This window comes from Vitis riparia, chromosome 13 (genome assembly GCF_004353265.1).
Source record: "Vitis riparia cultivar Riparia Gloire de Montpellier isolate 1030 chromosome 13, EGFV_Vit.rip_1.0, whole genome shotgun sequence".
Taxonomy (NCBI): domain Eukaryota; kingdom Viridiplantae; phylum Streptophyta; class Magnoliopsida; order Vitales; family Vitaceae; genus Vitis; species Vitis riparia.
Genome location: NC_048443.1, coordinates 24,006,273 through 24,022,419, shown reverse-complemented (window position 1 = coordinate 24,022,419; position 16,147 = coordinate 24,006,273). Strand labels below are relative to the sequence as shown.

Here is a 16,147-nt window from a genome sequence, read left to right as displayed (position 1 = left end):
AAGACCTTATACACATAATAAGTTAAAAGACTCAAGCTACAGGAAAGGCTAAACAATAACACATAATGCAATTTCGCTGACTATGACACTTTTGAAGTTATTATTCAATGGGTGAGTTTCATTTGACATACTCATTATAACTACTCAATTTTTAACTTTGAGAAACAGAGTAGGAGTGTGAAATCTTTCGACCTTGAGTTAAAAGGAGAGACCGTACCATTATCATAATTATTATTATAGTTAGAAGTGTTTAATAAGCATCATCTTGTGATTAGCCCACCCTTTTGTCTGTGATTAGAATAAGGGGGTAATTTAGCATTATTTTATACATATTTTCGGAAATTATATTTTTAAATTTTTTTTGTTTTTTGTTTTTTGTTTTATGTTTTAAAAAAATGGTACACATTCCTTATTTTGGCAATTTCTAAGAAGAATGAGAAACCCAGCCTTCATTCGACTGATTACAACCCTAGAAGAGAGTGAGCGAGAGAGAACGTCTCTATATAGGGTTTACATTTTGATTCGACGATTCCTCTCGAAATCCTGTACTTGCGAACAAGAACGTTTGATTTCAGTTACAATGGTTAGATCTTTGACGATTCTCTGAATTGGTAAGACTTCACAAACATTCTGGTCACTCCATCCAATAAATTAAAATATTTCTTTTTTAGTTTCTAACTCCATATTTACATCCATATCACTGGTTATTTACCATCCCTGCAATTGTGGTTGCTGTTTTATATGTTTGCTTTGGTGTTAATTACCTGTGATTTTTCTGATTAACCCTCACCTCCCCATTTGATTTTCGTGCTAATTATGTGATATAATCATGTTGGTTTGTGCATATATTGGGTTGTTTGAATTTTTTTTTTCTTTTTCTTTCATTTCTTTGCCCCCATTTTTGGTGTCTCTATTTGTAAAAGATATGGGGTTGATTAAGTGGATGCCAGCTGAAAGAATCATGGAACCCATGAACTTTTGGATGTAGTCGGCAGTCATCATAATAGTGGAATAGAAAGCAAGAGAAATTTTCCTGGAGCATTCATTGTTTGAGAAAATATTTCTCCTACCTTGCATCTTCTGTCAAAGAAAATAGAGCTAATAAATTATTCTATGAGAATTGTTAGACTACAATATGGGGTGTCTTCGTTCTGGTCAAGGTGTAACGATAACCTTAGGCCGGGTTTCTCTTGGAAACATATTCTTGTGAGAGAATGTGCAACTTCATCGTGGTTTAGTCTGGGCTTCAGCTCATTTGTAGTCTATACCATATAGAAAGATAGTACTTTTCCACTGCTCCTTACTTTCTGAGTCTTATTTCTGAATTTGCAATATTTGTGACTCTTAATATAAGTTTGCTATGTTTGTGACAATATGTGTTTTTAGCAGTCATGCCTCGTCAATAATTTTATTCATATGATAGTCTTGTATCAGATGGAACCAATGGATGCATCAATTTCAGATACTAGGAACATGGAAACGGGAAAGAACCAAGGTAATGCTGCACAGGTGGAGAGTTTCAAGTCTCGCGTTGATGATATGTTCACAAAGGTTGACAAGGTGATTATTTTAGGCCAAGTGCAAACTATTTCCAATTCCAATTCCTGTAATTTACAACTTTAACTTCAACATTCCATCATGTTGGTTACTAATTTTAAATTAGTCGTTGAACAGTTAATAAAATTTTCATAGATTGTGGACTTGAATACATATTCATGTTGGATAATTGTACTTAAAATTAAGTGACATGTTACAAATTTATAACCTCATAGAAGATGCCTCAGTTTCATCAATGCAAACCCAACCATGTGTTAGATATTTCCATATGTTCATTGGTAGTTGAAACGTTGGCCATCATCACATACATCCTCTTTAAACCTGGAGAAATTGCTGACAGCATCCTGTATTTCTTTGGTCTAAGTTGGTCTGGTAAGGCTCTTGCACAAAACTTCTGATTTGATCAATGACGATGTTTTCAAATTCTTTTTGCTTTCATTAGGTTAAAAATTTCCTTTTAAGCAAGAGCAAACAACTTTGCAATTAAAACTTAAAATTCGATTGATGACCCGATTTTTATTTTGTTATAATGTTGGTTTCTTAGAAGCAGCTGATTACATAATGTGTAGACTCAAATAGTTTTTATCTCCATACTCTTGTCAGAACTAATGTAAAATTTATCATTAAATGCATTAGCAGTGGAAAATTAACAATGTTGATCATCGATGAATAAAACTCACATAAAAGTTTAAAATAGTTATGTGGTGAGGTTAATGAATTAGTATCCTTAAGATTTTTGGATTTTTTCAATCCAAATTTGAAAATCACAAGTGTGCCAATTCTCACAAGTACATATCATATACTGCTCTATCATGCCCCAAGTGCTAGAGAGAAGCAGATTCATATGTTGAGACTGTTGAACTGAGATACCATGCTAGAAATAGAACTTCGTGTGTGATTGGGAAGATAAGTGAATTTAATGTCTGCAAAATTTATTTTAGCAATCCTGGAACAAAATCCACATATAAATTTGCCAGTCTATACCTTTTTCTTTTTTGTTAGGCAACCACTTTGTACGACTGTATTTCATTAAATGTCTCCATATAAATAGTACTTCCATGATCCATCATGTTGTAGCCCTTAATTTACTATGGAGAATTATTTGCCTCTTATCTCATCCACTTCTTTTGTTGCCAAAACATGATGATGAAACTCATTTTGTTTGAGTTTTTCAAATATTTGTTTCCCTGTGTTTGATATAATAGGACTAGATTGTAAGTTTTTGGACAACCAAACATGATCAAATTCCTACCAGGATTATTGGAAGTTCCAACTAGTAAGATTTAATATTCAAAAATCCTAAAAAAAGGTTTGTATTCAAAAGAGGAACAGAGAAAAAAATGACTATGCAATGGAAGTCATAAAGCATAATGTTTATGAAGGAGCAACCTATCAAAATAAAAAAGAATAAAGTTTATTATTTATTTATTTTTGATAAGTAACTAAGCAAGATATATTAAGGCACTTGCAAAGAGGCGCAATAAAGTACGCATAGTATACAAAAAAGGTCCAAAGGCAAAGAGAAAGACAAATACCCACCACCCTAGCTACAACCAACCCTTGAGGAAGAAAGAATGTCCCTAACAGGAAGGCCTAAACAACAAGAAAAATTGGCCTCTTAACCCCACAAGGAAGACCTCTTTTGAATACAAAACCCTCTTAAGCCTGCTCAACTGGGACCCCTTCTCTCAGACCCTAACACCCCTTCCCTTTCCTCTAACAGTGAACGGAGAGCTATTGTAGTTAACCGGGCAATCTAGCTTTCAGATTTCCCTCTCTAAATGTGAAGACAGGGGTTTCTTCTTTCCTTCTAGACCCTCACCCCACATCCTTTTATTGATTCTATTTTTCTAAAAAGTGAGTAGATTTTCTTCTCAAAGCCAGCAACTAACATCCCCAAATCAGTAATTGAAATTGACAATATCACTGGGAAGGCTATCAAAATCCTCCCCTTCGCAACACAACTGAAGTCCACGTCCCTTGGTGGTTCCATCTCCTTGGCCCTAACCACCAACTACTTACCAGAAGGAACCCTCGCAGCCTCCCTCAAAAGCTGCAACAAACCACCATCCTAAAGCAACATCTTTAACAGTTGGCAACCAGGGCTTAGAGGTCCCAAGGAAGAGAGGGGAGAAGACCTAGAATGTCTATTTGCCTCCGCCATGGGAGCTTCATTAGTGATAGCTACACAAGAAGTTAACGCTGGCACTGGAAGTGGCTCACTAACACCCCCCTCCCACACCACTCAGCCAACAAGAAGGCTTCAACATAGGGCAAAACATGAGGAGACTTGACCTGGGATGACTCCGTCACCAACGCAGGGGGCAGCCCTTGCCTCCTGTTTATTTGAGCCCTGAAAGAGTCCATTTTGGGGAAATCTGAAGAAGGATTGGATGGTGGATTAATGCATGCACAAACTGTCCCCTTGTGATTATTATGCATTCGCTATATTTGTTTTTATTGAAGTGATTTTAGATTCATTGCCATCCCTTAATCTCTCAACACCCGCCATTGTAGTTCCCAAAGGGCAGCTCAATTAACAAGTGCTCTTGCTAAAAAAGGAAGCCCCAAGCTTGCTCAATACATGGTTCTTTGGGGGAGGGATTGTGTATCTTAGTCCTGTAAAGCATGCTAATGAGCTACCATGTTATCAAAAATAAGAAAAAAAAAATCCCTAACTTTATACTGATGTATTTGCTTTCAAAATACAATTTTATGCATCAACTCCTAGGGGCATCTTTTTTTTTTTTTTTTCTTTTTTTATAGGTAAATAAGTAGAATATATTAAATATGTTTGCAAAAAGGCTTAACAAAGTACACATGGAGTATACGGATACGACCAAGAGACAAGCAAGAAAAGAAAAAAGATAGACTAAAACCCTCCTTCCCACCAACACCCAGCTCCCAAGGGGGTTGGAAAGCCCCTAGTAGAAACCTAAAAAGAGAAACAAAAAAACCCCTACTCAGAACAAAAAATGCTAGCATAATAAAATTAACACTAGCAACCGGTTGAAACCCCTACCATTAAGTCCCCACACCCCTCCCATTTCTTTTTACCGTGGATGGAACACTCAAGCCTTCAGATTTCCTTCTCAAGTCGAGAAGATGACATGGATTTTCTCCTTCCCCTTGATACCTTAACTCTCAGGGGAATCTCTTATCATCCTTAAGGTACCTGATGTAGAAACAAGTTCCCATCCACCCCCTAACAATTTCATGTAAGTCATGTTCATGGATGAAAATTTCGCTGAAATTTCACGTATCGGCAACTGGCTACACAAAATAAGGGGGTGAAAAATTGGAAAATTTTGGCAAAATGTCCAAAAAAATCGCCTGAGACCTGGAAAAATTGTTGGTATTTCGGCAATAAATCGTTGATCTTTTGCAAAAAATCGGTGCTTCTCCCCTGCTCCCTAGTCTACTGATCTGACGACTATGAGCTCCTTTGCGTTGATCTGACAGTCCGAATCTCGTCCGATCTCCAACCGTCAATTGTCAGATGATTTGATGGCCCAAATTGAATCTGGATGTGATCTAACAACTATGAGGGCATCCCAACAATTATATGATGATTCAGTGGTCAGATTTTGCCCAGATTTCGATCCAAGAACCAAAATTGTTTTCCAATGGTAAAACAAGATTTCCAACAATTGTTTTGGTTCAATTTTTTCCTATAAATAACTCATTTTTCACCAATTTCATCCACATTTCATCTTTGATCTCTCATTGCTCCCAAGGTTACTCTTTTTTTTTTTTTTTTTAAGGAATGTTTGTTTTAAATTTTAATTATTTTTGTATTGAAGTGTAATTAATTAGTATATTATTCAATTTTATATATATTTTTTAAATTGTCATTAATTAGTACATCAATTTTTTTTTTTCTTTTCATTTGTAATTAATTAGTATATTTTTAAAATTATCATTACAAAATTCACATTTCTTATCAACCGATATGATATAATTACATCTAATATCGCAAATCATATCATACATATATCGCATATATCAAAATTTTGAACAAAACAACTTTAAAATGTCTATTATACTTCTAATTTATATTGCTATGAGGTTTTTATTACATTTTCATGAGTTTTAATCAATTTTTGGTGTACCGAATTTTTTTTTCCCCAAAATATCCGTTGATATATCTCTGATACATCTGTAAAATCAAAGTATTGATATATCCGTAATTACCTATATTTTCATCAATGGTCATATTGAACCACAGTTCCAAAATGATTGGCAGCTGACATTGATTTGAACCTTTTTTGCCCCTTATGAATATTAAATTTATTGAAAAGAAGATAAACCACAACATGCATACAGGGTCTATGAAACAGGTGGAAAAAAAATAACGAACCAAGAAAATCATTGCCTAATGGTACAGGCTTTTTATGCTTGATGGTGCGGTTTTGGCTCTCTCAAGATCTATTGCTGATGTGGGATTGCTTTCCAGGGTTTTGAAGGGTCCATCAGGAGCAGGATTGTTTGGAACATAGTCACTTTTTTTCTGCTTTGAGTTATTTGGGTATAAGGAAATATAAGAATCCTCGAGGATAGATGGCGACATGTTTGATCTTACTGGGACATAATTTATTTTCTCTTTCCTTTGGGTGTGAACAGTGAGGTGCTTCCCTGTTGGAGGTCCTTGATTGGGACTTTATTATCCTGGCTTTCTCTTTTTTGTTGGTGAGCAGAAATGTTGGTGTTTTTTTTTTTTGGGTTGGGGGTGGGGGGACAGGGGCAGGGCTTTTGACGGTATTTTGGCTCTGTTTCTTTTTATTTATAGTTTTGCATGTCATTGTGGATTTTTCCTGGTCTTTTTTTTCTTCAAGATTTGTTGGCTATGCAATTTTAAAAATTTGCCATTAAGAAACTAAATGGAAGAATGCCTTCCCCAATCCTCCCTGAAGCTCTGGAGAGGAAACAGGTTTCCACCCACCCACAATGCTTTTACTTCAAAATTGGAAGCTGCTATCTTTTATGTCCTTCCAAATGCATCAAAGTATGTCATGTGAACCAACTTTCCAAATATCTTTTCTTCTATTCTTACTCAGTTGTACCCAGCTATAATCAACTATCTCAAGGACAGGACTGATAGACTACTCAGGATAGCACTTGATGGAATCCAAACAAAGAGAAGATGGAAGCCCAAGAATTTGATACTTGGCAAGGAAGAAATAAGCAATTTATCAGTTCTGCTGCTTCCCTACACATCATGCCTCTCTATGAAGAGGGTTGATCTGCTTCATCCTTATGTCTATTGATGTGAGTCCCATATTGTCATCTTTGTCATTGCCCATTGAAGGCAAAATGAGGTAGCATCATTTAATATGGTTTGGATAGTAGGGGAGGAGAAACCAATGAATGTGTTAATAAGGGGTAACTGGATTCAACATTTTTCTTTTATTGATTAGTGATTTCATTCCAGTTGAAGGTATTTATAGGATGAAAGAAAAGGCACAAATAAGATAGTTGGACCAAGACAATATAATAGAGAATATATTCTTTAATTTAATGATGTGTGTCTTCAAAAGAGCTGAGTTAGAGATAAGGATTAGTTGGAATTTAAGGTTTTTGATCATTCTTTATTTGGTCAAGTGACAATAATCTATTGTAAATTTGTGTAGCCTAGTCACACAGATATTTACAAGAAATTTTGCATAGTCCATCACATATTGATTGTAGATTTTTATCCAAATGGAGCGTCATATTACATGTGTTACTTCACATGAAAAGAAAAAGGCATTTGCTGTTGGCAACTCTATTCAGCAAAAACAATTGCCTGTGGGTAAAGAAATAAGCAAAAACTGCAATATATGGTGATTCTTTTTAATAGGCAAATAAGGATATATTGATAAAACATGTAACTAAAAGGGCGGGTCTCTCAAAGTACACAAGACTTCAGGGGACCACGAAGAAAAGGAAACAGCATACTGTATCAGAACCCAGTATCATCTACTTAGACCATCAGTGAAATCTAATAAGGAATAGTTTGACAATTCCAAGGAGATTCTAGCAAATCCCAGAGGGATTTGATGAAAGCCTCCTTCAACCTTTGATCTGATGGGTCATTCTTGTTGAGGACTTGACTGTTACGCTCTCCAAATGCACCAAAGTAAGCAGAGGGGGGCCATGTGCCATATCTTTCTTTGCCTCTCCTCTGTGCCATGAACATTCCATCTGGACAAAAGATCTTTAATCATCTTTAGAAGGACCCATTGAATCCCCAAAATGGCAAATTGGATATCCCACAGCAACTGTGATGCCCCCACACCTCTTTTAGTTGGGAAATGAGACATACTTGCCAAACAGATGGGATTAGGACTTCACCTCAGACCACTCCTCCTTCCTCCCTCTCCACTTTAGGCTATCCATCCCTCTCCCAACTGATTCTGAGAATGAGTGCACTTCAAGAATTGGACCACTGCCTCTTTAACTCCCATTCCTGAAAAGTGATATACAGTGATTTACTAGCCTGTGAAATTTCCAAATGCAAAAAATACTCTGATAATGGTGCCTATTTAGTCCATCCTGCAATGTTATTTGACTTAACTCTTTTAAGTTTCTAGTTGTTTATCTATTATCACAGAGTATGCCAGAATTTTCTTAACTAGTGTGAGTCTCTTGTTTCTGTCATTTGTTAATTGATGATCATTATTAGATGTTTTCCACTTGCAGCTTGAGCAAAAAGTGAATGAGGTTGAGCAATTCTACTTGACTGCAAGTAAGAAGCAATTGAATGTTTCTAAAGGTAGTTCAATTGTGAAGGATAAGGATAAGGAGAGACATGTTGCTAGTGTAAAAAAGCAGCAGCAAGATGCATCACGCAGGGAAGCAGCTGCTGCAAAGAGAATGCAAGAGCTTATGCGTCAGTTTGGCACAATATTACGTCAGGTTAAATCCTTTGCAAGTGTGTGTGTTTTTTAGTTATCATTTTATGCTATAGTTGCTCGGGTATATATCTTTGTTTTAAATCTTGAAATGCTCAACTTCTTCCCTTAGTTTGAGCAGATTTTGATTTCATTCTGTTTTGAAAGTTCTAGATGAACCAAAGGTTTGTTATGGCATACTATTTTTGTTTGAAAAATCCATACTAAGTTATAATAAGTGGCCTCTGATGTGAGGTTTCATATCTGATTGGAAAATTCAAAGTATTCTTTTGAAAGTCATATTCAAGCCTTCAATTTCTATCTCCATATGTATAGTTGTTTTGAACTCTCACTTTAGATGCCTAACCGGTTAATAAAAAATTAAATTCTCAGTTTCATTTCTCTTAACTTCAGATTAAATGGGCGAACAGACACATGACACAGATGTCTTCTTTATAGAAATGTTTTTATGGAATAGCAACCTATTATGAAATAGTTTCAAAACCAGACATTTTCTAGAAGCTAAAAATTAAGGAGTATTAACTTCAATTGATGGAAGCTTCTTATGCTGGAAGAATGTGGCCTGGTACCTGCCCTTCTCAAGATAGCACTTATTGATTTAACTTCCTATTTCCACCCCTTCATATAGCTGTTTGCATAAGGTTTAAGTTTGAATATGCAAACATTTAAAACCTATCATCTTGTGATAATTGAGTGTATTACTAAACTTGAACGCATGAAGCAGGTTATGCACCTGGGAGAAGCATGTTAATCAATTCTTTTTTCAATATTTTTTCAGTTTACCTTTTCTTTCATAGTGCTAACTTGAATGTGTGTATGATTTTGCTTCTAGCTGACTACTTGCCTTGGGACTCGATCACTAGGATGTTTAAGTTTAAAAGGAAAAGAAGTAAATCATTGCTTGTTGGCATGCTGCAAAATTTGTTTGCCTGATGTCTCTAAGGTTTTACTGCCAGATCACGCAGCACAAGTGGGCCTGGCCCTTTATGCAGCCTGTAGATGTTGAAGGCCTTGGTTTGCATGACTATTATGAGGTATAGTTTTTTGCTTCTTCCTCAGTTTTTTGTTGAACTAAATGGTAATCAATGGAATGCATGTATGTGTACTATTTGTGTTCAGGATGTATGCTGAGTTGTTAATTGGCATTATATACATTGTTGGACCATCATCAAAAAGCTTAAGCTTTATGGTTAAGTGGTGATTTTACATGGTGTTAGAGCCTTGTTTTTTGAGAGGTCTTAGGTTGAATTCCATTGTCTATTTATTCTTTTATGTGATCCTTCTTGTTTTCTTTGAAGGTCTTGGGTTTTTTTTTTTTTTTTTTTTTTTTGATAGGCAAAAGCACAAATATATATTAGAAAAAGGGAGCTTGAAAGGCAACCCAAAGCATACAGGGAGTATACAAGAGATACCTAAAACAAGCAACAAGCAACAAAGACTCAAGCACTCACCGGCCCTCAACAAGAACCCAACCAATCCACAAAGGAAAACAAAGATAAAGGGCCTACACCTATAGAAGAATTAGCCCAGGATAAGAGATTACAAACAAATGAGTTTTTCAATCTTTGAGTCGACAAAGCCTCGTTATCGAAGACTATCCTATTTCTTTCCTTCCAAATTGTCCAAAATAAACAGAGAGGAGCTGCCCGCCAAACCTTTCTATGATTCTTGTCCTTGAAAGAGACATACCAACTTAATAGAATGTCTCTCACCGAAAACGGCAACACCCAATTGACCCCAAAAAGAGAAAGCAAAAGATCCCACAAAATCTTCGTCTTAGAACAATGAACAAGAATATGGTTTATCGTTTCCTCTTCAATGCAACACAAGCAACATCTATTGGCTAAGATCCAACCCCTCCTCTTAAGCTGATCTTGGGTAAGGACCTTCTCCCAAGAAGCTTCCCAAGCAAAAAAACTCACCTTTAAAGGAACATACGGACTCCAAATGATATTACCCGGAAACGAGACTGCACCGCTATGATCAAGGGACTTGTAAAGAGATTTTACAGTGAAAATCTCGTTTTTCGTCCCTCTCCACTGCATCCTATCCTCCCCATCAGCCTCCAACCTCTTCCCTTGAATGGCCGATAGGAGTCTCTCCACCTCCTCCACCTCCCAATCGTTGAATGGTCTAAGGAAAAGTGGAGACCACCCTCCCACTTCCCCCATTGGATCCCAATAGTCCGCAACCCACGCATCTTTAGAACCCGCTAAATCAAACAAAGAGGGGAAAGCCTCACAAAGGGGGGTATTCCCGCACCAAATATCTTTCCAAAACCTCACCCTTTTACCATCCCCCACCAAGAAAGATACATTATTGTGCACAAGCAGCCCTTCCTTGCTGATTTCCTTCCAAAGCCCAACCCCATGGCCCTCCCTAGCCCCGCAAGTGCTCCACCCTCCTCTTTCCACCCCATACTTCGTACTAATAATAAACTTCCAATATGATTCTCCTTCGACCGCATAACGTCAACTCCATTTGCACAAGAGGGCTCTATTAAGAATGGAGAGATTTCTAATCCCCAATCCACCCATCTTTTTGTGAGTACAAACAACAGCCCACTTAACAAGATGGGGCCTCTTCTCCAACGCTCCCCCTCCCCAAAGAAAATCCCTTTGAATTTTCTCAAGTCTTAGCTTAACCACTCTTGGCATGCGCAATATTGACATAAGGTAAGTTGGCATGCCCGCCAAAGTACTCCGGATGAGGGTGAGTCTTCCTCCCTTAGAAATGAATTGCCTCTTCCACAAGGCAAGTTTCTTCCTCATCCGCTCTTCCACTCCGTCCCAAACCTTCACAGACTTATGTGAAGCTCCCAAAGGGAGTCCCAAATAGGTGGAAGGGAGAGATCCCACCTTGCAGCCCAGTTCAGCTGCCAGCAACTCAGCATTCTCCACACATCCCATCGGCAAAATCTCACTTTTGTTCAAATTAATGCGCAGTCCGGAGGTGGCTTCAAACCACATTAATAACCAACTTAGAAAAGCCAATTGCTCTTGAGAGTCATCACAAAAGACCAAAGTATCATCGGCAAACAGCAGGTGCGTAACTTGGATCCCGCCACCTTCCCTTCCCCCTACCCTGCAGCCTGAGAGAAAGCCCCCTCTCACTGCTCTGTTGAAGGTCTTGGGTTCAAACCTCACAGTTTGTTTATTCTCCATGTACTTTTACACATCAGGACTAGAGCCCAAATGAGCTTGATATACACTATTGGCCCACTACCTGACCATTTTAACTTTTAAGAAAATTAGTTGTTTAACATGGTATTAGAGCCTTGTGTGATAGGAGGTCATGAATTCGAACCTCATCACACATACACACACACACACACACACACACACACATATATATATATATATATATCCCAATTTATTGAACCCATGTGTAAACCCAAAGAAGATTGCATGTTGGCCAACTATCTAATAGCTCAAACTTTTAAGAAATTGGTAGCTTAACACTACATGATCCATTTGTTTCTGTTATTTGCCCCTCCGTATGCAGGTTGGGGCCTCATGTGAGGGAGGGGGGAATGTTATTCGCCTACTTGTCAATTGACATGATATTCATTGTTGGTTCATTTCGTAACAACTTAAGCTTTTAGGTTATTGGGTTCTGTAACAATTTTTCTTGAATGTTATAAGGCTTGTTTGCTCTATTGCTTATTCATGATATTGAGGGGAAAAAAGGGGAATAGTATTATGTACATCTGGGATTATGCATACATGGACTCAACCATTAATAACACAAACTTTGAGTTGCCTAGCATGATAACTCCCAAAAACTCACAACTTTATCCATTCAAGAAAAAATAAGTGTCATAATATAAGCAATTTCCACATCATTGGGCTTTAGTGGGTAATATTCATCAAATATTATTGAAAAATTCACTCTCTAGTGCTTGTCTATGGTAAAAATACATAATGTACACCTTTTATTTGTCATCTTATAGTTTTGGATTAAGGTGGGCACATTGGTAAGCACCATGCTAATGTCAGACACATTCAGGCATAGTGTTCGACTAACAGATACTTGACAGTCAGAATAATGCCCACTATCATTGACTTCTGCTGTTATGGTCCATTTTGGATTTTTTGTGGATTTCATATAGTTGTGAGAGCTTTTACTTAATTACCAGTCAATCTTGGTGTTGGAATACTTGATGGCATGCCTTTAATTAATTTTCTGTAGATGGTATTTAACAGGTTATTGAGAAGCCCATGGACTTCAGTACAATAAAAAATAAAATGGAAGCAAAGGATGGTGCCGGATATAAGAATGTCAGGGAGATATGTGCTGATGTGAGGTTGGTTTTCAAGAATGCAATGAAGTATAATGATGAAAGAAGAGATGTTCACGTTATGGCCAAAACTTTGTTGGGGAAATTTGAGGAGAAGTGGCTCCAGCTTCTGCCAAAAGTTGCAGAAGAGGTAAATTTTGTCCTATTATCAATAGTTCTCACTATGATGTACTTGCTTTTAGACCATGAATTCACCAAGGTTTCAGTAGTGTGGTTTAGTATTCAACAGAAAGAGGTTGATTTTCTTGCGTAATGTCCTGGATCATTTCTAGCAAAAAAATAAAAGAAAAAGATGTTTGTGTTATTTGTTAAATCCCAAAGTGACATATATGCAGGACAAAAGACAAGAAGAGGAAGAAGCAGAGGCACAATTAGATATGCATCTTGCCCAGGAGGCTGCTCATGCCAAAATGGCTAGAGATATAAGTAATGAGGTATGTTGAAATTCCAGAACCTTTCTAAAAAACCAAATTCATAACTAAAAGAAGCCTTTCTAAAAAAACTACAAAATTTTCAAGTATATCGAAGTTATTCTTCCTATTAGCATATTCAAGTTTGATAAAAGAAACAATTTTATCTTATCTTCTGGAAGAATGATATGGATATTTTTTCAATATATTATTCTGAAATTGTTTCAGCTTTACGAGATTGATATGCATTTGGATGAAGTCAGAGAAATGATTGTTCAGAAGTGCAGGTTTGTTCTATAATATTCTCTCAATACAATAATAATATGACTTCAAATTTCAAAATTCGTGTTGGTTCTATTTGGTATTTTCCTATCCAAAAATAAAGTATTTGTATTTATCTCTACTTGTCACTGTTGTTTTTTCCCCTGATATGAGTTATTGAGTACTGAAACACATTCATTACGATGTTAATGATTAGGAAATGGATTGATATTTCCCATGTTCCATGTATTGGGCTCTTGATTGGTTTAATATGGTATGTTGTGAAAAAAACAGCTGATCTTTCTTAATTATCTGGTTGGTATACAATACTCATGTCAATGGATATTGTCATTCTAAGCACTGTCAATTGAGAATTTGTTGTTCTGTTTCACCCTAGCATCTGAAGAGTCATGCAGGCAAATTCAGGATTTGTATTGTTTTCAGTTGACATGCAATTCACTGTCTTGCTCCAAATATGCTCATTTCAACTCATAAAAAAATGAAAAAAAAAAAAATCCTAAATCCAACTACTTGGATTAGCTAACTAAAGCCCCCATCACCCTGCAGTCTATATAGGGTCATTTTTGGAGCCTTATTGCAAATGCACTGGTATTTTATTAGATAAGACAAAAGTAAGAATTTGCACATAATCATTTCTGCTTCTTTCTTTTCTTGTCTTACCACTCTTCTCAATATCTTAACATGGACTACACTTATTTATGAATGTGTTTTCTTTTCTTACTCGGCCATGGCCCTCAGTATGAAGAATTCCTGGCCTTAAAGTCATTTTTGGCATTTTCTTTTTTATTTTTGATTTGTTAGGTATTTGATGATGCGAAATCCAAAGGCACTTCTTCACTTATTCCGTGATGCAATGATTTTGTGGTCAATCTCTTCTTCAATCTCCCTTTCTTCTGAGATGATTGACCCAAGAAAGCGAGTTACCTTCTGATAAAATAAATAAATAAATAAAAGAAAGCAAGTCACCTGTTCTCTTTTCTGGGATACTAGATATACACCTGAATCTTCCTGTACATGAACAACAAAAATATGTCATCATCTGATAATGTGACGCCATCTCCTCCCTCCTTTTGATTCTAAAACACCATTCCTTAATTCTGGCCTGAAATTCTCCTATAATGCTGTGCCATCTACTGTTGACGGATGCTCATTCCAAACCATCGATGTAAGTTGTAATTATGCAAGTTTAGTTATGATTTAATATAACTTACCTCTCCAATTTTTCTCATATTTTACATATAAGAACATCAGCATCCATGTTGCTTCAGTAAACTTGCAAATTGGGAACTGAACTTTTCTGCATTATTACCAATTTCATTCAACAATGAAGTCCTTAACATGCTTAATGTGCCTCTATTAATATATATAGACTTAATATGCTGCTGCTGACTTATGTAATGAGACAACTCAATTGAGGATGTTTTGCGGTGAAATTGGTATCAAAATTTTGTTAGTTTTCTACTTTGCCCAACCATGGCAAGTTAATTGCCTTTCCAAACATGCGGGCTTGGAACACCTTCTCTCATGTTAGGTAGGAGATGGGGAAAACATTGTGAACATGTTCAAACTTTTTAGTTTTATTCTGGGTATGACATGTTTTAAGGACTATTATCTTTGAATTGATATTGTGCTATCGGAATTAACTTTGAAGAGGAATAATTCTGATTATGTAGTTATGTGTGTTCATCTGATCTGAGTTCATGATTTAAATGCATTGAATTCTTTCATCGATAAACTGCAACCAAAGCTGATCCTGAGAGAACATTATTTCAGAAAAACATCAACTGAAGAGAAAAGAAAACTTGGAGTTGCCCTCACTAGATTGTCCGCAGAAGATCTCAGTAAGGCTCTGGAGATTGTTGCTCAGTGCAACCCAAGCTTCCAAGCCACAGCTGAGGAGGTGCACCTTGACATTGATGCACAGGTTATCATCGTTTACATTTTGCTATGAGAAGTAGGCTGATTATTTTTTGTCACTAACAACACTGTTGATTTGAGTGGGGATGTGTTGTTTATGCAGAGCGAGTCCACCTTATGGAGGTTGAAGTTTTTTGTGAAGGATGCGTTGGAAATCCAGGGAAAGAGTTCAGCAAGCATGGGGGGAAACAACACGGCCACCACCACCAATAACAACCACCCCACCACCACCAACAACAACAAACGGAAAAAAGAGATATGTGATGCTATTGCCAAGACTGCAAAGAAGAAGAATAAAAAGCTCCCTCTTGATTAATCTGGCAAGCCATGTGGGAAATGCCCAGAATGCCTACTGATTTTGTTATTGATTCGAGTATATTATTTGGCCAATGCATGTAAACTAGGTTTGTTTTCACGTGTCGTATGTTTTCCAAATTTGACCAAGACCAGGTTTTGAAATCATTTCTGTATAAATTTGACCATTCGTGGTGGTGCCCTTGACACCATAATTGTAAAGATGGATGATCTTGATTAACAAATTTCGTTGCTTCTATTGTCTTCCCATTACCTCAATCTCTTTGCTTCCCACTCATTTCACTTATACTTTTTTTCTTTATAGATTATATAAATTTCTTACTAATTTACATTTGGTTTTTTTTATATTTTTCAAAGTAAAATCAAATATAAGAAAATTGTTTTTTTTTAATATTTTTTTATTTCATACTTTTCAATAATCAAACATAAAATATAAAAAAAATATCTCGCAATCAAAAATTATTTTTTACTTT

General features: G+C 36.5%; 1 protein-coding gene across 2 annotated transcripts; it reads left to right on the top strand.

Moving 5' to 3' along the window:
• Window positions 1–409: 409 nt before the first annotated feature.
• LOC117928990 (transcription factor GTE6) lies at window positions 410–15,926 on the top strand. 2 transcript variants are annotated; one of them, XM_034849164.1, is made up of 9 exons: window positions 410–611; window positions 1,435–1,560; window positions 8,239–8,454; window positions 9,407–9,484; window positions 12,656–12,880; window positions 13,086–13,184; window positions 13,389–13,447; window positions 15,216–15,366; window positions 15,463–15,926. In XM_034849164.1, the coding sequence occupies exons 2-9, from the start codon at window positions 1,435–1,437 to the stop codon at window positions 15,673–15,675; spliced, it is 1,167 nt and encodes a 388-aa protein (XP_034705055.1). In that variant the 5' UTR covers window positions 410–611; the 3' UTR covers window positions 15,676–15,926. The 2 variants fall into 2 exon arrangements, with proteins under 2 accessions (XP_034705055.1, XP_034705054.1); XM_034849163.1 differs by having other exon boundaries at window positions 412–611; window positions 1,424–1,560.
• The last annotated feature ends 221 nt before the right edge of the window (window positions 15,927–16,147 follow it).

Coding starts and splice junctions, on each gene's coding strand:
- LOC117928990 (XM_034849164.1), top strand. CDS start 1,435: ATGGAACCAATGGATGCATCAATTTCAGATACTAGGAACATGGAAACG. Junction 9,485..12,655: donor GTTTGCATGACTATTATGAG/GTATAGTTTTTT, acceptor GGTATTTAACAG/GTTATTGAGAAGCCCATGGA. Junction 13,185..13,388: donor CTAGAGATATAAGTAATGAG/GTATGTTGAAAT, acceptor AAATTGTTTCAG/CTTTACGAGATTGATATGCA.